The sequence below is a fragment of the Hemicordylus capensis genome, chromosome 6, assembly GCF_027244095.1.
Source record: "Hemicordylus capensis ecotype Gifberg chromosome 6, rHemCap1.1.pri, whole genome shotgun sequence".
Classification (NCBI taxonomy): domain Eukaryota; kingdom Metazoa; phylum Chordata; class Lepidosauria; order Squamata; family Cordylidae; genus Hemicordylus; species Hemicordylus capensis.
Window position 1 is genome coordinate 14,270,572 of NC_069662.1, and position 22,875 is coordinate 14,293,446.

The 22,875-nt window shown below is 43.7% G+C and overlaps 1 protein-coding gene across 1 annotated transcript; it reads left to right on the forward strand.

Annotated features, from left to right (window-relative positions):
• Positions 1 to 4,973: 4,973 nt before the first annotated feature.
• On the forward strand, positions 4,974 to 21,486 carry LOC128330923 (vomeronasal type-2 receptor 26-like; the record flags this gene model as incomplete). Its single annotated transcript, XM_053264289.1, has 5 exons — positions 4,974 to 5,038; positions 8,195 to 8,486; positions 12,534 to 12,761; positions 13,197 to 13,323; positions 20,606 to 21,486. Coding segments are annotated over exons 1-5 (1,593 nt in total), but the record flags the coding sequence as incomplete, so codon positions are not given.
• Positions 21,487 to 22,875: the final 1,389 nt, after the last annotated feature.

Here is a 22,875-nt window from a genome sequence, read left to right on the forward strand (position 1 = left end):
CCAGAGATGAGGAGGCTCACATTCCAGCAGGGAGCGCATTCCACAATATCGGGGCAGCAGCCAAGAAGACCCATCTCTGTGTAGCCACCAAATGAGTTGGCAGTAACTGGAGACGGACCTCCTCATAGCGAAGAAGATGCTCTCTTAAATAACCAGTGCCTAAGCCGTTTAGGGCTTTATAAGTTATAACTAGCACTTTGTATTTTGTCCGGAAACCTATTGGCAGCCAGTGTAGCTCCATCAGTAAAGGAGTAACGAGGTCTCTCCAAGATGACCCAGAGACCAGCCTGGCTGCTGCATTCTAAACCAACTGAAGTTTCCAGATTACGTACAAAGGCAACCCCACGTAGAGCGCATTACAGAAGTCAAGTCTGGAGGTTACCAACAGATGTACCACTGTTTTGAGGTCACAGATCTCAAGAAACGAGCACAGCTGGTGTATCAGCAGGAGCTGAAAGAAAGCACCCCTGGCCCTGCCTCAACCTGAGAAAACAGGGAGAGGTGTGGATCCATAAATACTCTCAGACTGCGAACCTGTTCCTTTTGGGAAATGTGACCCCGTCTAGAACAGGTAGATCAAAATAGTCTCTATCGTTCTGACCCCGCACAGTAAGTACCTCCGTCTTATCGGGATTTCAGCTTCAGTTTATTCTCCCTCATCCAGCCCATTACTGCTTCCAGGCAGGCATTTAGGGAAGATATGCCAACTCCTCAAGAAGTTGACATGGAGAAGTAGATCTGGGTGAACTCCTGAGCCGCACTGGACAAATTGGTCCCACAAGGAACATTGAAGACCCCTAGCACCAAAAGTCTGTGAGACTCCAACGCAACTTCCACGGACAAGGCCGTGAGCTCAGTAAGGGATTCTGTTGGGCAATGGGGCAATCGGTACACCAACAAAAGTCCCAAAGTATCCCTGGTCCCCAAACTCAAGTACACACATTCAATATGGTCCGATACCCTAACAGGGAGATATTATCCTTATAGACAACAGCCACTCCACCCCACCACCCACATCCCCTCACCCTCTCCTCTACAGAATATCCTGGAGAAAGAAGCTGGGACCAGGCTGGGCCACTAGCCTCCCTTAACCAAGTCTCGGTAATACACACCAGGTCGGCCCCTTCATCCATGATCAGATCATGGATGAGTTCTGATTTATTTTGGACCAACCTGGCATTGCAGAGGAGCAAAGTAAGGTTATGTGGGATGTTGGCAGTGCTCCCCGAGGTCAAAGAGCTGGCAGGACACCTAGAAGGGGAGACAACTATTAGGTTTCTGACTACCCTTCCCCTGGAACAGCCTTCTGACCTGCCTGTGGGGGCCAAGAAGGAAATTTTTGGGTCGCACCAGATTGGCACTAGGCATGGCCTTTTTTTGCCTACTTCTCACTGAGTCCTTTGGCTTTCAGGCATAGGTTGGCACTGAAGGAACCGTTCACTTGGCAGGAGAGTGCTGGTGTTGGGTAGGTAGATTGAATAACAGTGTTCGGCTGGAGGCCAATTTGGGGTGGGAGCAGGGCCGGATTAAACTAGGGTGGGGCCTGTAACATATGTCATAAAGGGGCCCCAAATTTTTAAAATGCACATAAATTTTAAAACATAAATTATTTACTTGCTTAGTAAAGTAATCCAATTTTTTCACTTGCTATACATATCATATGACAGCCAAGGCAATATTAAGAAGTGCTGTCAGGGCTGGACTGGGGACAATAAGATGCCGGTGGAATTTATGTGGAGAGGGCGCCAGGTTTTGAGCAGAATGGCTACTTAAGGGTGGGAGTATTCATTGCTGCCGAGTGCAGCAGGGCACAGTCAACATGTTGACCAGGATTCCCTCGATGGTGTGCACGTGTGAATGTGTTCACAAGGTTTTTGATGTAAGCTCAGTTAATTGTAGCTCCCGCACAGGTTGAATCAGGAAGGCCCCACTCTGAATGCACATGGTGCCTACACACTGCCTTGAAACTGTCACTCAGACCAAACTCACTCCACACTCAGATGAAAAAAAATTAGAGAGAACAGTGATGAAGACCAGGGCTCCCAGAAGCATCGTGTATGAATGGCACATATTGGAATACGTGGTTGGAGTGCAGAAATGTGAAAAAAAAATATGCATGAATACAGATCAGCAATATGGTTCACTGGCCACAGATTTCACAAGTGTTGAGCACACATGAATGGCTGCTGTTCATTCTCATCTCTGCGACTGCAGTGGGGAAGCAAAGGGGGTTAATCTTTGCAAGGATGATAGCAGTGCCCTCCACCTTTGACACAGTTTCTGGAAGGGAATATAGTATTTTTGCATACATGGAGATGTACCCCACCCACCCCCACAGACAATGCCTCTGCATATTCCTCCCATCAAAATGATAGGCATTTTGTGAGCCAATAAATCATGCAGCAAGGTGTGCATTGAAGATTGTGGTGGGTTGGGGAGGTTGAAAGGAAGTATCACTGTTGTATCAGGCAAAAAGGTTTCCCTTCCTACTTCAAATCTGGAAACATAAACCCACACAGACAGGTCATGCTAAAAAATCCGGTCCTGAAGTCAAGACTAAGAAGGAAAAGCAAAAACCATTGATGAAAAGGCAGGCAAGTGGGGCAGGTGGAGGGGGGGCGGAGAGGACAACCTCCATCTAAACCATCGGATTCACACAATACATGCCAGAGAGTGAACTGAATGAAATTACTATGGCCCAGGACCAGCAGACAGTACCTGCGAACCAACAAATCACAGATACAGGTCAGAGGCAATTTCCGTTGTTGGAAAAATAATGCGGCCACCTTTGAGACCCAGATCCCTCTTTCCACACCCCACTAGTCATGAGAACAATCCTCAAAGGTCTCTTTCCAGGATCTGCTTCAAAACAACTGTGAGGGGGGAAATCGCTATGCTCCTTCCTTCAGAGGTCAAACAAGAGAACCAACCGGCTTCCTTAAAGATTGGTGGGTTTCACAGTAGAGGCTTCTTGGAACTTCACCTGTGGGTTCAAGCAGTGCTCTAGCTGAGTTCATGTGAATTGGGGAGCGAGAGATCCCTTTCTCTTTTCTACATACACACACATACCCCTTGCTGAGTGTGATAATCCAGAAAGAGAAGGCGGTACCAGTAGATTACAAGCAGAAAGGCACGTGGGAATGCAGGGGGGGATATGTGTCCCTAAATAGCTCCCTCTCTCACACCCGTGCAAAAATGCACATTGGCGCCAACTCACTCTCCTAACGGTGGGGGTATCTTGCAAGCAGAAAAGAAAAGACACCGTGTGAAGGGAGAAGAAAGGGAAGCCCGGCGTCCCTGCGTGAAAGTGCAGGCTGGCACTCAGCAGACTGAGCAGAGCAGCACGGAGCGATACGACTCAGCTTTGCGCAGGCGCCTGAATTATTTATCTCCCCGCCCTCTCTGCCCACAGTCAATCACAAACTAAAAGATGGAAACTGAGCCACATCGCAGGGCTTGTGGGATTTGGAGTTTCTTTCCTCCAAGAGCTTCCATGGAAAATGCTTCAATTCCAGTTAGCGGCAGAAGAACTACAATTCCCAGGTGCCAAAGGGCGACGATGATAGAGTCACTCGTAATCTGACCCGCCGTTCTCTCGAATACTGAGCCCTCGAAAATGTGGGGCCTGTAGCATTTACTACTTTTGCTACTAGGTTAATCTGGCAATGGTGAGGTGGCCAAGGAACAGCCTTCCAGGGTTTTTGCGGCCCAAAGTGTTGGGAATGGGGGGGGGGAGGCTCGACTCAACAACTCAGAGTTCCCGTCCCCCCCCCACCCAGCTTGTTGCTGTGCCCGTTGTCATCAGTTGAGTTTTCTTTACATTTAGTCATAGTCCCATTTTTTCACTGTGCTCCTTGACTTTCATTACTAGAGCTTGCAGATCATCCGCATTCCCCGCTATCAGAATGGTGTCATCAGTATAGTGCAGGTTATTGCTGTTTCTTCCTCCAGCTTTAAAACCATGCTCATCTTCTTCCAATCCAGCTTCTCTCAGTATATGTTAAGCATATAAATTGAATAAAAAGGGAGAAAGTATACAGCCTTGTCTTACTCTGAACGTCTGGTTCACCACTATGGAGTAAATCCACCTGTCTCCGTGGAAACACAGCTGCAGCTCATTCAGACATGTCCTTGTGTGTCTATTCCAGGGGGCCAAGGAACAGCCTTCCAGGGTTTTGGCGGCCCAAAGGGTTGGGAATGGCGGGGGTGGCAGGCCAGACTGCGGGCACTGAGAGGGCGGGGGAATGTTTGTGGGGAGGGTGCCGGGTTTTGAGCAGAATGGGTAATTGAGGGTGGGAATTGGGGCACAGGGGCACCCCGCAGGGTGTGGCACACCGGGAATATGCCCTGTTGCCCTGTGGGCCAGTCTGAGCCTGGGTGGCTCAACTCACCAACTCAGAGTTCCCCTCCCCACACGTGCGCTTTAAAGTTTTAACACGAAAGCCTTTTTAGGCTAGGAGATCCCCTGTATAGGTAAAGGGGAATCCCAGCTGGATTCCCATTTACAAGTATATTCCCCCGCGGAGCCAGCCTGCCAGCCAGTTCCATGAAATGGGGGGGGTTCAATTCTAACTTGGACTGGCACACACACACCCCTTTTGAGGGCCTTTCTGGTTCATCCTCGGGCCAGCCAAACAGGCCTGGCTCAGTCTGAGCTGGTTCGCATAACCCTCTTTCTCTCCCCTCTCTGTCTACACTAAGTCAGAAGCAAAGCCTCCTTGGAATCTGCCATTCCCCAAATCTCATCCTTCCCTACTTTCTCTCAATATCCAGTGCACCACTATGGGATATTTTATCACACTAATTCTGCCATGTAATGTATTTGTTTCACTAATTTACTTTCATTCTCTTTTAATAAATTTGAATTTCTTCACTGAAAGCTTGTTTTGTCCCTTTGTTTTGTTATTAGTTCCATGTCTACCGCAGAGGGATAGACATTACAGTAGCAGCCCTAGGCCCCGCATCTTGTAACCATGGTTTGTGCCATAACACAGGTCCGGATGATCAAAGACAGCAAGGTTACTGAACATGAACAAAGGTTCTGCACTATGTCTGAATCCTGAAATTATTATTTTATTTTTACAAACTTGGGTAGATTATTTCCTGACCATGAATCCATTTATATACCACATCTTTGCAGTGGAGCCTAGAAACATTTCCATTCAATTGTTTATTTTCTTTCTGGGGGATTGACATCTAATACTTTTTCATCCCTGCTTGGGCCATTTTGAGGGAAGACCTTGCTGATGAATGCTGGATACCCTATGGAAGGGGAAGAAGGGGAATGTTCTGCCTGACATTTTAGAAGATAAGTCACATTGGCTATGTAGGACACATTGGCGATCTGTACCCACTTGTTATAAAATCAATGAAATATATAAAAATAAAATAAAATATATCATCTGGATGCATTTACCAGAAGCCCCTTACTGCATGTTTAGTTTTCCTCGCACTCAACGCAAGGCCCAATGACCAGCAGGCACTTGGGTCCCCAAAGTGTTAATTGAATCCTGTTATTGCCTGCTAAATAGCAAAAATTGGTTAGGAGGGAATAAAAAATGTTCTCGTGGATTGTATAGGGACCAGAGGACTGTAGGGAAAGTGTCAATCCACCCTGAAATTATCAAAATCACTATTATTCAGTTCTGCTTCTTGTGGAAGCCCCATGGCTAGATAGAGGTCATTTAATGATAAGATTGGTTAATTATAATTCAGTAGCTCATACCAGGCTACATTCACTCAGTGTATAAGGATTTTAAAATGCCCGTGTGTGCCCTAAAACTCAGGAGACGTTAACATGAATCAAACAAGGCTCTGTCAAATGGAATTTCTGTGTTGGTAAAGTGCTTTGTGGGTAGTCTTCTCTAGCTGACAAAGCAAGTGTACAGCTGGGGTCAGATTCAAAATTTGCAGGAGTTCAGAATGGTTTGGTTACTACCATTCCTCCTATATCTGCCTGCTATTTTCAGCAGGCAGAACAGCAGGCAAAGACACCTGTGCAAAATTCAGCACAATTCCAAGCCAGGTTCCAGAGAAGACATTACCATTGGGGAATTTGGATCCTTCTTACAGGGTGGTGTACTTCGATTCAACTTTACTGTACCACCAGACAGATCCACAACAGGATAGTGAGTAGTGTGTCTTTTGATTTAATGGTTGTATTGGGTCTTTTAGGTAGGGCTGATCTACTGTATGCCTATCTGGTTTAAATTATTCTAGTGGAGATTCATTATTAATGGCAGCTTCTGATATGCCTCGCATGGAGGCTGCAGCATCTAGCCATGGTGTGTGAATGGACCTTAGCAAATCTAATAGCACAGTCTGATCTTTAATCATTTGCATTCCAAATCTCCTGGGTTTGATCTCTGGCATCTCCACGCAGGGATGGGAAAGAAACTCCTCTGTCTGAAACCAGATTCACTGCCAGTCCCAATAAAGAATAGTGACCTAGCTAGACCAACAGCCTGACTCAGTATAAGGCAACTTGATAACCTTGCATGTCCCTATATCATACCAAGCACAATGATTTCAGATGTACGTTTCACATGATTTCAGATGTGTATTCAGATGTACGTGAACCAACACTATTCCTAGGTTTCTAGACTGCTAACCCAACCATCAAAAGTCAAAACACTCTAAGGAAGCAGATCCATTTGACAGTTGATCAAATTTCAAATTTCCAGTTTTAAATAGTTTTTCTCTATTTTAGTTAGAAGTAGGACAATCATCCTTTAGGAAAAAGACATTTATCAGCACAGTATAGCTCAACGTCAACTGGAAAAAGAAACTGGCAGGAATACAGAACAAGGATGCAAAGGTGCAGGGAGAGAGCAGCTAAATAGAACTGGTGCAGTAGGGAAGCAGCAATTTATGAGACCCTTCCCTTCCCCAGGAAGCCCTCTGGGCCACCTGAAAATCTGCACAGCCCTCAGGGACATATTTTCTGGTGGAACACCTGAAGAGAGGGCTTTGGGGGGAAGGGGAATGTGCAGAAAATTGCTGCTTCCCTGCTGAGCAGGTGCAGTTAGTTAGGCAGTTCTGTTAGATGCCTTTCTTGCTGCACCACCAAATCCTTTCTCTCTATGTCAGCAAGATTCCCCGATGTTTGGGCAAAACCCTTGTGGTTGTCCATGCTCTGGAGATAGTGTTTGTGCTAATGTCATAGATGTTCAGCTGTGTATGCAGGGAACAGGGGACAGAGAGGACCTCATTCAGGTCTGTCATAATGCTCCCTCTCTCCCCTGCCAAATGGTTACTATGCTGGTCTATGGTGGAGGAGTGGGGGTTTGCATCTGGACAGACAATGGATAATACCCACTTTATTGCTCCCCAATTGTTCTTTCCAGTGCATGTCTCTACTCCTGCCTCCCCTGAGTGGACATTGTCTTTTAAGCTCTATTAGAAGGAAAGGAAATGAATTTCAGGAAATGATTTCCCTCTGAAAGGAAATCAGACACTCCAATACAAATATTCTCAGCAGGAATATTGATCGGTATTCCTACATCTTTCACATTAACCTATGGTCTCAGGAATTCACCATCATATTATCCAAATGGAGAGGATGCCACCTTTTCTTTATGGAGGGCAGCAGCATCTCTAAGACCTCCTTTGTCATACAGCTGTATGACAAATGGCGATAGTAAAGTATAGATCAGTGGTAGAGCATCATTTTTGCATGCAATGGATCCAGGGTTCAATCCATGACACCTCCAGGTCGAGCTGGGAAAGACTCCAGCCTGAAAATTTGGATAGCCATCACCAGTCAGTGTAGACACCACTGAGCAATAGTCTGACTCAGATTAGAGCAGTTTCCTATGTCCCTAGAAATTCATGCAGGGGAGCTTTCTCCCAATGGCTGCATATCAACAATGGGGAAAGATGTACTGGCTGCATATCTGTATGTCAGAAAAAATATACAGTTGGGCTTAAAGTCATTCAACTATGTTTGTTTGTTTAACACATTTGTATTCTGCCCAAAACGCAAGTCTCTGGGCGGTTTACAACAAAACATTAAAAACAACCAATAAAAAGATTAAAACATTTCATCCATTAAAATTTAAAATGTTAAAACTATTAAAAACACAATGAAACTATTATGTGTTGTCTTCCATACTTGCAAGCAGAATATATATAAATGCAATAGACTTGTTTTGCTGATCTATGCATGTAAAACTACATTAAAATCTCTTTACAGTTTAATGCCTAAAAATTACCAGCATGTTCTTGCCTTCATCTTTGCAATTCAAGAGATCAACAGGAATGACCATCTCTTACCCAATATCACACTGGGATTCGAAATCTATGACAATGCTTTCAATCCGCTGAGAGCCGTTTGGAACACTCTGCAGTTCCTCTTCACAGGGCAGGGGAATCCCTTCAATTACAACTGTGACAGGAAGCTGCAACTAGTCCTTGCCATTGGTGGGCTCACCTCCCCAAATTCCATGCAGATGGCCAGTGTCTTCAATACCTACAAGATCCCACAGGTATGTCTGTTCCTAGCGATGACTAGCTGTAGTCATTCAGAAATGGCTATGTTCCTGAGGTAGCTCAGTTTGGAAGCAGCTTTTGAGAAGACAAGGCTTCCTTGTCTGGAGGAGGAAAACGTCTGTTTTCGTTCCTAAAGAAGAAAGCAAGAGGGCAAGCAAACCAACCAACAAGGGGGAAAGGACAAGGTATGTTTGTTAGGCTAGTTTTTTATTGGGTTTAATTTCTGGCTATACCCCTACTAATTGTGCAAAGAGGCACCTTTTTGATGTGGTATTCTCTTTATTTAGCAGGGGGAGAGTAACTGGTCCTATCCAACCGCAGCATGGTACCTCCAGTGACTGTTGCTGGTGTCTATATTTCTTTTTAGATTGTGAGCCCTTCAGGGACAGGGATTCATCTTATTTATTTATTATTTCTCTATGTAAACCACTCTGGAAACTTTTGCTGAGAAGTGGTATATAGATATTTGTTGTTGTTGGCTGGCTAGGGGTTCATTTTTGACAGGGCAGTTTCAATTTAAGTTTCAGTTGTGCCTAGAGAGAAAATGGGTGGGGATTGGCTACCGCTATGCTCTGAAGGTGCCTCAGTTTGGAAGCCACCCTTAAGAAGACAATGCTGAGACAAGGGAAGTTTTTCTTTTTGGAGATCTGTGAGCAGGAGTTTGGTAACAGACATCAAATGAGTTTTGTGAGGGAACTTTTAGTAGGGAAGTTGCATGTGAGCCCAGAAGTGGTCTCCCTTTATCAGAAACAAGACACCAAGCATGAAAAAATGAGTACTGCCCCACTTTTGTAACTTTCCTGGAGCAAGAGCTTGATTGCCCACTGAAGAGGGGGTGCCTCCCAGAGTGTGACTATCTGCCTGAGGTGCAGAAGTTGTGGGTGTGCGTTCGGTGCAAAGAGCTCCTGGCTCTCAGGTAACAAGTGCATTCTCTTGAAGCCAAGATGGCGGACCTGGAGAAGCTCAGGGAAGCAGAGAGGTCTGTGGATGAGACCCTCTGGAATGTGATAGAGGCATCCTATTCCCATGCTGACAGCTCCTCTACTCTCATAGATGATGATGATGACGATGATGATGATGATGATGATGATGATGATTTCGGTTTCTATACCGCCCTCCCAAAAATGGTTCGGGGTGGTTTACACAGAGAAATAATAAATAAATAAGCTGGCTCCCTGTCCCCAAAGGGCTCACAATCTTAAAAAAAAAGATACAAGATAGAAACCAGCAACAGTCACTGGACGTACAATGCTGGGGGTGGATAGGGCCAGTTACTCTCCCCCTGCTAAACAAAGAGAATCACCACAGTAAAAGGTTCCTCTTTGCCCAGTTAGCAGGGGATGAAGGGATGGGGGGATGTAGAGATGCAGGGCATCAGTCTGATGAAGAGAGGGATGCTCTCTTAGAAGGGACACCTTCCTTGCGTAATGCTCCCAAATCCTCTCACACATAGGATACTCCTCCGGGGATTGGGGGCCTCCTAGTAGTGGGCAATTTGATAATTAGGAACTGAGGAAGGGGAAGAAGAGTGCAACAAAGATGATCAGAGGCATGGTGCACCTTTCTTATAAGTTAAGTCTACAGTGTCTGGGGCTTTTTAGTTTGGAAAAGGGGTGGCTATGGGGAGACATGATGGACATTTATAAAATTATGCATGGAGAAGAGAGAGTGGACAGAGAGAAATCTTTCTCCCTCTCTAACAAATCTCATGGGTCCGAAGGCCAGGTAAAATAGGACCAACTAAAGGAAGTCATTTTTCACAGAGCAGAAAATTAATCTATGGAATTCTCTGCTATGGGATGTGGCAAATATAGAACAAAAAAAATGGCATGCCCTCACCTCTTGCCAGTTGGCTTCTCAGAGGCATCTGGTAGGCCACTGTGTGAAACAGCAAGGCTGTTCTTATGTTCTTGAATAGAAAGGTTTTCATCCCCTTCCAAGTCCTTAGAGTGTTTTCTCAAAAAATTAAGGAATAATTACTCAGTCCGCTGTGCAATGTCTTGTTTTCAATACATTATTATTGTCATTTTCTTTTAATATTAGGGCCACAACTCCCCTGAAAACATTTTCTTTCAAACTGTGTTTCAACCTTGTCCCAGCTTTCACTTTCAAGTAGAAATAGTCTTTAATCTTTCTTCATCCTGTTTAGAATCCTATCCCAGTATAAGACTCAATGGTACCAGTAGTTCCTACTCAAAATAGTAGTATTGTCTTATCTGAAATATTTGATGGAAGCTGAAATTTAGTGAATTGAAGAAGTAATACTTTGATCAAGAACAAAGGGATGTCCTTGTAATACTGTTTTTAAAAAACAAAAAACAATTTCCCCCCCTTTTAGCTGAGTTATGGATCTTTTGACCCTGTGCTAAGTGATCAAACCCAGTTCCCTTTTTTCTTCCGGATGGTTCCAAGTGAAGACCTTCAATATATCGGGATTATTTTTCTGCTGAAGCATTTCAAGTGGAATTGGATCGGTCTGCTCACATCAGATGATGACAGTGGAGAAACATTTCTTCAAAATATGAGACCAAGACTTCTCCAGAGCAATATTTGTATTGCTTTGGCACAATCCATTCCAAAAGTAACAAGTCACACATCAAATACACACACTGAAAAAATGCTGGTGGAAATAGCTAATGCTGTCTGGAAGGAAGCAAAGATGAATGTGGTTCTTGTCTATGGGGATAGTCATTCTATGGAGGGTTTACGAATAATCTTAGAATCCTACGAATTTCATCTTAAGCTTCCATTGGAGAGAGTGTGGCTCATAACTGCTCAGTGGGATTGCACAACTCTTTCTTCATGGGATAAATTCACAGGGAAATCCTTCAATGGTTCTTTGTCATTCACACTTCACACAAAAGTAGTTCCAGGATTTCAGGACTTCCTGCAGAGCATAAATCCATACCAGTCTATGATATATTTCATCCATCAGTTCTGGATGTTTGCATTTCTCTGTTCACTCCCAAAGCATGGCTTATATGTTCCAAATCAAGACAACTGCACTGGGGAGAAGAAACTGGGGAGCCTTCCTGAATCTGTGCTTGAAATGGGCATGTCTGGGCAGAGCTATAACATTTACAATGCTGTTTATGCTGTAGCACATGCTCTCCATTCTATGCATTCACCGAAAACTAAACAGAAGGAAATGGAGAAAAACGGGGGAAAGAGTCTTTTATTACAGCCTGTATGTGTTTCCTCCTCCTTGTTTGCATTTCACTTCTCATTGTATTAGTTCATAACTCATACTAGCAGTTCTGTGATATAATGTTGACTCAGCCTTCCATCCTTCCGAGGTCGGTAAAATGAGTACCCAGAATGTTGGGGGCAATATGCTAAATCATTGTAAACCGCTTAGAGAGCTTTGGCTATAGAGCGGTATATAAATGTAAGTGCTAAGTGCTATGATGTCTGATTGTGGCATGCAGTTCCTGACACCCTGACTAACAAAGCACTGCTGAAGCAGTGTGAGGTAGCTTAGGCTGAGAGAGAAGAAACACCCAGAATCACCCATGAACTTCATGGCTAATTGGAGATTTGAATCTGAATTTGAAAAATTCAGTTGGAAATCAAATCAAATTGCCCTTTTAAGGGGTGACACAATTATTATGCTTTTCAACAAAAATAAATTTCAGGAAGCAAACCTGATATCAAGCAACTTGTAATTGTTTATTCAATATTCAGTATTGTTTGATGTTTTAATATGGCTGATTCCCATTCCAGAATAAGTTAAATGGATGTCACTTTTTCCAAAAGTCTTTCCCTTTGTTATAATTATCCCAAACTTGCTTTGTATATCAATTTATATGTTAGTATTCTTTGCCGTAAGATCCTGTACTATTCTTCAACAGGAATTGCTGTTGCTTCCCGTGGCTTGCTACCAATATAAACATGCTTAAAGGTATATTCCTGATAGGTATATAGTATTTCTTCTCAGTGACATCTTCCAGTTGGTGATCAAGGGATTTGTGGTTAAAGTGATAATCTTAATGCAATTTTCCACAATTTGACCCAGGGTGTGAACTTTTTCTCCTCCCAATTAGCTTCATGCTTTTCTGAGCAATATCCATTTCAATAATAGTGCTGGGGAAGAAATCTTTTTTGATGAGGAAGGGAGCCTGCCATCAGGATACGATATCATCAACTTGGTCACATTCCCCAATGACACCTTCCAGAAAGTCCAAACTGGAAGGATGGATCCCCTGGCTCGTGAAGGAAAAAGGTTCACCATGGATGGAAGTGCTACTGTATGGAACCACAAGTTTAAAGAGGTATGGAGACCTGTCCCGCCTCACCTTGCTAGTTTCCCTGACTTTAAGGGGTTTTCTCACAACCCAGTTCCAATATCAGGAGTGAAGAGTGTTGGGAGGGAGAAATGGGCTGAAAGGAATGGAGTGCCCTGATGGGGAATGCTCTGCTTCTCTCCTCTGGGCAATGCTCCAGGAGTCTCAGACTCCAGCAGTAGGGTCTAGGTGACTTCCCCCCCCCCAGACAGAGGAAATAATCAGCCTAACCCCAGATTTGCCTTGACCATGTTTGATGCCTCTGACCTCTTTTTGTCTGCCTGCAGTCAGACCCACCTTGGCTTTTGCCTGGTTCAGAGAGTAGACCCCTATTCCATACTCTTCATATGTGGATTATTTGGTTTTGAGAATAATAGAAGGGGTGGGGGGAATCGGAACATTCTTCCTTCTTGCTCCCGTTAGATGCAGCCCCGTTCCCGGTGTGTTGAGAGCTGCCAACCTGGATCCAGCAGGATTGCCCAGCAGGGAAGACAAGTTTGTTGCTATGATTGTGCTCAGTGTCCTGCGGGGAGGATTTCAACACAGATCGGTAAAAATATGTATATTGTGTAACCAAATCCAAATGTTTAAAATTCTCCTTTTCTACATCAAATATATGACTGAATTTCTAAATCTGAAATAGAATTATGTGAAAGTGATGTGAAACTAATTACCAAAATGTACAATTTGTTATTATGTGAAGAAATGAGAGATGAAGTGGTAAAATCAACAATGGTAAAATGGGCACAAAATGTAGGTCAGAATATTAACTTAGAGGCCTAGGAGAAGCTATGGAAGAAAGATCTTAAATTTATAGCATGTTATCTTTTAAAAGAAAATTTAATAAAAATGATGTACAGATGGTATTTAACACCTAAGAAACTAGCTTTAATGTATAAAAATGTATCTAATAAGTGCTGGAGATGTAAAGATAGTGAGGTGTCTTTTTATCACATGTGGTGGTCCTGCAGAGAGGTAAAGAGGTTTTGGCATATGATTTATGATGAACTTTAAAAGATTTTGAAATGTATATTTCATAAGAGACCTGAATCCTTTCTGTTGGGTATAATCAATGAAGAAATCTTGGGGCGGGGGGGGGAATAGAAATTTATTCCTATATCTTACGACGACAGCTAGAATGGTTCTTGGCAGAAATGGAGATCTGTGGAAATTCCAGCAAGAGAAGAATGGTTGAGGAAGGCATATGAATATGCAGAAATGGCAAAACTTACTGTATTAGTAAGAGATAGTCATATAGAAAACTTTGTAGAAGATTGGAAACCTTTTTGCGGTATATAAAAAACAATGTGAATTTGGATTTATTAAGGGGGGTTGAAATGTAAAGATAACAGTTGGGGGATTTGTTATAGTAATGAAACTATTAGATTACTATGGTGATGAAAACAAGGATTAGGACGTAATAACTAGATATATAAATACGTAGAAAATATTCACATGAGAGCAAACATGGATGTTATAGTATAACTGTGTTGAAAGATGAACCGGAAGTCACACTGATATGTAGAAAACTAATAAACATAAAATGCAAATATATATATATATGACTGAATTCCTCAACATACGTCTGTTGAACTCAAGTACTAGTGCCAAGATCTGAGGGTTTTATTTAGTCTGGCAAATCTTTTCACTTGGAAAACTTTCCCTACTCCTTCTCCAGGAGCAGCAATCTGCCTTCTGCAGCATCATCTAGGACTTAATCTTCAGGTATTAGCACCCTTGCACGGAAAAGAAGCATTTTGTTTTCTTACAACTAAATTCTCAGCATATGTAGGCTTTGTATGTGAAGCCAGAATCTGTAACCATTCCAAAATCTAGAAAAAGTCTGTGCAGGATAGAAACTATGGCATTTATGATGAGCAATCCTTTAGTTTAACTTTTCAGGTGCTGGCCTTTGCAGAAGAACATCCTGGATTCTTTGAAAGTTAAAACAATAAGCTGCAATGGCCGATGTTCCCTTTAGAAAAAGCTGGTGCTAGGTGAGATGCACTGATGCTGCTGAAGGGGTCAACGAAGGGAACACTGCTACTACTTGGGGACAGTGAATTTGGATGATTGCTACTTCCCCCCAGAAGCATTATTTGCCAGTTGAAAATATGTCCCTGAGGGTTATGTAGCTATCAGGGACATTGTTTAGACTGGCGCAGAACACTTCAGAGGGAAGGAGAGATCATCAAAAATTGATCTCCCTCTCATGGGTGCTGGTGCTGTATTACCCTTCATAGGTAGTACTGGCTTTTAGCAACTCAACATTTCAGCCAATATAAACAAAATAAAACAAGCTGAAAAGATGCCTACAAATGGCACAGTTCCTGCAAATGAGGAACAGCAAGTGTTTTGCTCCTAAAAATGGTCAAAGAGATTATATTTATTGCTTGTTTGTTTTTAATTTTCATATTGCCTCCTGTTAAACACTTCAAGGCAGTGTAGAATAGGGATGTGCGTAACTTTTTGGGTGTTTCGGCACCAAAATGAAACACCCAATCACCATCCCAAAATGTTTTAGAGCCGAAACAAATCGCCCCTGGGTCGGCTCCAAAATTTTTGTAAGTTTTGGTCCTCCATTTTGTGACCGAGATAGTGCTTCTCCTTCCTCCTCCATTTTGAGTTCTGACATGTGCTTGAATTTCCCACCTTTCAGCTTTCCATTGACTTCAATGCAAAGTTCCGATCTGCAACGGAATGCCCATATTTGGCTCTGCAGGATCCAAACTAATCTCCCATTGGCCAAGGGGAGATGAAGGAGGGGGCAAGTGTGGGGGTGGATTTTTGGAGGTGTTTTCAGGGGGGTATTAAAGGGCCAGCAGCCATTTCTTCCTTTCTGCTGCCTCATGTGGGGAGAGAGTTCTTTTGCCTGATTGCTCAGCCTTGCCATCACACATCCACCATGGCCTCCAACCATTCTTCAGCATTGCTGCCATTGCTGCCTTTTTTTCTCCAGCAATTTTTTAATTGAGAAAAAGAAGATGATTCCATCTTTTATTCCTTCTGCCTTGCTGACACAAACAGCCTGCTACCTGAGCCATCCTGGGACCTTGGCTGGATTCTCTCCTGCTTTTTTCCCTTTTGTATCTGTGAAAAAGAGAATTTGATAATTCAACCTTTTTTGGCCATCACATAGTTGTTTTGACCTGTACTGAGAGAAGAATGCTGTCTGCCTGCACAAGCAGCCACCACCACCAGCCCCAGATCTTCCAGATTTTTGAGCCTTTTGTGGATGCCCCATCTAAAGACTGAAGAAGGAGCAGGAGAGAGAGAGACCACCAGACCAACAGAAGTAGCAGCCCAACATTTTGGAGAAGAGAAGACTTAGTGGTGAGTTTATTTTAACACACACATACTGTACACACACGCACCACTCTGGGCCTAGGCGCTGCCTATGAGTCTCTCTGTGTGTGTGTGTTTTAAATAAACCAATCCATCCCCCCATTTTATAGAGCAGTAGCAGTATATTAAACCGATTCTCTCAGCCATTATTTTGTATCTTCTTGTCCGGCTGGCTATACCCCATTGTGTCTCTGCTGTTGGGACATTGTATCTCTGCTCTTTTTATCCATCCATCTCCTCCTACTAGCAACTATTATTATTGACAATGTTGCCTCCTCTTTTCTTTTGTTGAATATTTTGAGTTGATGCTGAAATGAAAATGATGAATGTTAATGTGATAATATTAATATGATATATATAATGCTGATGCCCTGATGTGATGTGATGATGATTATGAGTTGCTGTTGTTCATGCATTTCTGTTTTGTGATATGCTTTGCTTTCCAAACCACTTGCCTCTTTAATGTTTATTATCTGATACTTTGCTTTATGGCAGAAGGTTCTGTCTCTCTGTGTGGACTTCTTGTTTGCAATGAAAAAGTGGATTGGGTCATATTGTGAGTTGTAGCATCATCAGAGTTTTTATTCAAAGATTGCTTGCATCATGATGTGCTGGTGCCACAGGCTCTGATCCGGTGCAGAAATTTATTTATTTATTTATTTATTTATTTATTTATTTGAACTTTTACACTACCTCTAACTGTCATCTCTGTGCAGTTCACAATAATATAAAACAAGTTAAAAACATATACAAAAAACTTAAAACAATTTAACAATTGAAAAATAAACCAGAGATTAAAACCTAAAAAAATTTAAAAGCTGGGAAAGCTTGGTGAAAACATGGGTTTTGAGGTGCTTTTTAAAAATATTACCAGAGATGGGGAGAATCGTATCTCAGCAGGGAGCACATACCACACTCTTGGGGCAGCACTCGAGAAGGCCCGCCTCTGTGTAGCCACCAAATAAGTTGGCGGTAACTGAAGAAGGACCTCCTCAGATGACCTCAATGGGCGGTGAGGCTCGTAGTGAAGAAGACGCTATCTTAGATACACAGGGCCTAAGCCGTTTAGGGCTTTATAAGTTATAATTAGCACTTTGTATTTTGTCCAGAAACCTATTGGCAGCCAGTGTACCTCCATCACTGTTTTGAGGTCATTGATCTCGAGAAACAGGAGCAGCTGGCGTATCGGCCGGAGCTGATAGAAAGCACCCCTGGCCACCCTTATTGTTCTGACCCCGCACAATAAGTACCTCTGTCTTATTTGGATTCAGCTTCAGTTTATTCTCCCTCATCCAGCCCATTACTGCTTCCAGGCAGGCATTTAGGGAGGATATGCCAGCTCCTGAAGAAGTTGACATGGAGAACTAGATCTGCGTGTCAAAAGTATACTGGTAACACTGAACTCCAAATCCCCTGATGATCTCTCCCAGCGTTTTCATGTAGATGTTAAAAAACATTAAGTATGGAGCCTTGAGGGGAACCATACTTACGCTCAGAGTTTGAAGAGCAACAGTCTCCAATTGACACCATCTGGAATCTGTCCGAGAGGTAGGAGCAGAACCTCTGTAAAAGAGTGCCTCCCACCCTCAACCCCCTCAGACATTCCAGAAGAATACTATGGTTGATAGTATTGAAAGCCTCCGAGAGATCCAAAAGGACCAAAAGGTCATACTTCCTCTGTCAATTCCCAATTGAACATCATCCATCAGGCTGACCAAGGCAGTCTCCACCACATAGCCAACCCTTGAGTCTATATAATCAGTTTCCTCCAAGACCGACTAGAGTTGAGGCCACCACCTTCTCAATTACCTTTCACGGCAATGGGAGGCTGGAAACAGGCCTATAATTGCTCAACTCTGAGGGATCTAATGCAGGTTTTTTTAGAAGAAGTGTAAGTGTAAGAAGTGTTCTTAAGACAAGGAGGCATCCTGCCCTCCCTCAGAGAAGCATTTATGATTTACACCAGGCTGTCTACAACAGCCCCCTTGCTAGATAGAACAAGCCATGTTGGACAAGGGTCAAGAGAACAAGTGGTAGGCCTCAATGCTCCAAGCAGCTTGTCCACCTCCTCAGGAGTTACAAACTGAAACCGATCCAGTCAAATCACATAAGGAGTTGTTGGGCACCTACAGTGCAGGCATCAAATTAATTGTGGAGTCTCCATCTATGTCGGTCTGACTCTGAGAGATTTTATGTGGGGAAAACTATTTAAACACATTGCAGGGGTAATTGATGATTCCAAATTCTGGTTCAAGGGAGGGGAATACTAGTCCCCTCACAACCCTGAACAACTCCACTGGACGTGAACTCACAGGGCAATATGGGCAGAAAAGAATCACTTCTTTGCCGGACGTATTGCCGGAGCATAAATCCTTAGATGTGCTCTATATCTCAATCTGTATATCTCAATCTTCGAGCCGAGTCTTTCTCCACTTGCACTCCAGTTGCCAGCCTTGCCACTTCAGCCCCCATAGATCTTCCGTATACCAAGGGGCCAATTTTGAAGCGGATCAGAGAGGACGCTTGGGAGCAATCGTGTCTACTGCCCTGGTGAGCAAGTTGTTCCAATTCTCAACCAGGGTGTCAACAGGAGCACCAGCAAAGCAACATTGAATTCATCCAAGGCTTCTTGGAATCCTACTGGATCCAATAACCTCTTCAGGTGGACCATTCTAATAGGCCCCTTGCCCCTGCAGAGGTGGGAACTGCTTGTAAGTCCAACCTTAACCAGATGGTGGTCTGTCTATGACAATGCGGAAATCACATGTGTCCACATCCATGGAATACCCCCATGATCAGAGTAAAAGACCAAATCAAGCATGTGACCTGCAATATGCGTCGGTCCAGAGACCACTTGGGACAGGCCCATAGTTGTCATGGCTGCTATGAATTCCTGAGCTGCCCTGGACAGATTGGTCCAAAAATGAACATTGCAGTCCCCTAGCACCAAGAGTCTGGGAGACTCCAACGCGGTTTCCACGACCAAGTCCGTGAGCTCAGTAAGAGATTCCGCTGGGCAGCAGGGTGTTCGGTACAACAAAAGAAGTCCCAATCTATCCCTGGTCCCCAAACTTAAGTACACACATTCCATATGGTCTGATACCCTAACAGGGACCCTGGTAAGGGAGATGCTATCCTTATAGAACACAGCCATGCCACCTCCCCACCCACGTCCCCTCACCTGCTCCACTACAGAATATCCTGGAGGTTAAGCTGGAACCAGACTGGACCACTAGCCTCCCACAACTAAGTCTCAGTAATACATACTAGGTGGGATCCTTTATCCATAATCAAATCTCGTATGAGCTCTGGCTTGTTTTGGACTGACCTGGCAGAGGAGCAAGGTAAGGCTATATGGCTTGTTGGCAATGCTCCCTAAGGTCAAAGAGCTGGAGAGACAGCCTGAAGGGGAGACAGGTATTAAATTTCTGACTACCCTTCCTCTGGAACAGCCTGCTGACCTGCCAACATTTCTTCTTCTATTCCCAACCACTACCAGGATAGCTGCCCCATAGTCAACGAAGGCAATGTCAAAGAAATGCACCAAAAAATTGTGTGCCATCATTTTTGTCATTGTCGTCATCACTCTTTCGACTTGCGGAGGTGGAAGGGGGGCAAAACTTTGCTGTTTGAGATTTTTAATGACAAACCATGAATCCACTCACATTTGCTACCAGAGAATCTACACTCAGAACATCTCAGAAACAACAAAACCCAGTACCCCATAGGTTAGCAACCCATGGGGGTGGTTGGTACCGTCTGTGCACTACACCGCCACTCGCTCTGGGCCACACCAGTGCCCCCCAAGTGCAGTTATGGGGCTCCTGAAACCTCCATTATTCCCTATGAGAAAAACCTTAAAGATGCGTAAACTTCAAAAATCACTTAAAAATCACCCTTTGCCCAATTCCTTTGAAATACTTCTGGTAGCTTCTTTGCCACCACTAGGCATCACCACCAACCACATTCTTCCCGGAGCCAAACCTTTCCTCCTGACATGAAGAGGAAAAGCTTAAAGATGCATGAACTTCAAAAGATCACCAAAAATCAGCCCTTTGCCCAATTCCTTTTTGGGTGGTAGCCTCCAACCATTAGGCGCTACCACACCACCCTGCTCTTTTGGCTCCAGGACCAGTTTTTGGATCCTAAATGATTCAGATTCAGATTTTGAATAATTCAGATTCGAAGCGAATCTGGCGTGATTTGGATGGGTCTGATTTGGATCCCAAATGAAACAGAGATGTTTTTATTTGGGTCCAAATTGAAACACAGAAAATCCGAAATGCACACCCCTAGTGTAGAACACAGATAAAATGAAATAAATCATTAAATTAAAAACTATAAAAACAGCAAAAGTAAGAGCAGCATAAAATCTATCAACATATCACATGAGAGGGAGGAAACGTTAACAACCTGCTTTGTAATATAACAAACCAGTCAACAGATTCGTTCCTTGGCAAAACAAAGACTTTGTTGATGTATTTCAGATGCAGACCAGTGTGAGATGTGCCCAGAAGATCAATGTCCAAATGAGAAACAGGATCAATGCATCGCAAAAACGATGACCTATTTATCCTATGGAGAACCATTGGGAGCGGTTTTGATTTCTTTTGCTCTTTTGTTTTCCCTGATCACCTTTGCTGTGATTGGGATCTTTGTTCTGCTCCGCAAAACTCCCATTGTGAAAGCCAATAACTGGAGCATTACTTGTACCCTTCTCTCCTCTCTGCTGCTATGCTTTCTCTGCTCCTTCCTATTCATTGGTCAGCCTAGGAAGGTGACCTGCCTCCTCAGACAAACCGTGTTTGGCATCACCTTTACTGTTGCTCTTTCCTCTGTGTTGGCTAAAACCATCACTGTTGTTCTGGCCTTCCTGGCCACCAAGCCGGGAAACAGGATGAGGAGATGGATAGGGAAGAGGCTGGCAGTATCGGTCATCATTCTCTGTTCACTTATTCAAATTGGCATCTGTGCTGTGTGGCTGGCAAACACTCCCCCTTTCCCAGAGTTTGACATGCACTCTCAGATCAGTGAGATCATTGTGCAATGCAATGAAGGCTCAAACACCATGTTCTACATCGTCCTGGGCTACATGGGTTTTCTGGCCATCATCAGCTTCACTGTGGCCTTCCATGCTAGAAAGTTACCAGATAGCTTTAATGAAGCCAAGCTGATCACCTTCAGCATGCTGGTCTTCTGCACTGTTTGGATTACTTTTGTCCCAAGCTACTTGAGCACCAAGGGGAAATACATGGTGGCTGTGGAGCTCTTCTCCATCATGGCCTCTAGTGGTGGACTGTTGAGTTGTATCTTCCTCCCCAAATGCTACATTATGATTCTTAGACCTGATCTGAACACCAGAGAGCAACTAGTAAGGAAACAATATTGAGACACTGGACTCTTTCTGCCTTTTCTTGTTCTTCGGCACCATGTCTCTCATCATTATATTCCCATATTAGTAGTGAAGGAAGGCGTAGATTAGAGAATACAGTCAACATGGGTGGTATCGGTGACTAAGCGTAGGTGATATCGGGACAATGGGGGGAACTGTGGAAGAGCTGCTCGAACAATGAGCCATATTGCACAGCTCTGGCACTGCTTTGAAGGACACAGCAGCCCGGCAGCACCATGTGTCCAGAATGCAGCACTGGATGTCAGCCAGCCTACAGTGTGGGCCACAGACTAATAGTTCTCTCAAAGAAGGGAGATAACTGTAGACAGGCTAATACTTAAGGTTAGGTGAAAAAAGAATGGCTGACAACCAGACTAACGCAGTGTGTGGCCATCAAATGAAGCTCGTGTGTTTGACATGCATTCCACATTCATCCAGATCATGGTGACTGCATGAAGGGTCTGTTACATTGGTTTTCTGGCCATCATCAGCTTCACTGTGGCCTTCCATGCTAGAATGTTACTGATGGATTTAAATTTATTTATTTATTTATTTATCATTTATTTATTTAATTTGTATTTAACATATTTTTATACCGCCCAAAACTTACATCTCTGGGTGGTTTACAACAAAAACAAGAAATTTTAAACACAACAATTTAAATTTTTTAAAACAATATTCTAAAAACAACATTAAAACAATTTAATGAAGCCAAGCAGATCACCTTCAGCATGCTGTTCTTCTGCAGTGTTTGGATGCCAGGGCTGGACTGGGGGCACTGAGAGGGCGGTGGAATGTATGTGGGGAGGGAGCCAGGATTTGAGCAGAATGGCTACCTAAGGGTGGGAGTATTCATTGCTGCCAAGTGCAGCGGGGCGCAGTCAACATGGAGACCAGGGGTCCCTAGATGGTTTTTAATGTAAGCTGAGTTAATTGTAGCTCCCGCACAGGTTGAATCAGGAAGGCCCCACTCTGAATGCACATGGTGCCCACACACTGCCTTGAAACTGTCACTCAGAACAAAACTCACTCTACACTCAGATGAAAAAAATTAGAGAGAACACTGATGGAGACCAGGCCTCCCAGAAGCGTTGTATATCAATGGCACATATTGTAATACATGCTTGGAGTGCAGAAATGTGAAAAAAATGCTTGAATACAGATCAGCAATCATGTTCACTGGCCACATATTTCACAAGTGTTGAGCACACATGAATGGCTGCTATTCATTCTCAGCTCTACGACAGCAGTGGGGGAGCAAAGGGGGCTAATCTTTGCAAGGATGATAGCAGTGCCCTCCACCTTTGACCCAGCTTCTGGAGGGGAATATAGTATTTGTGCATGCATGGAGATGTACACACACAC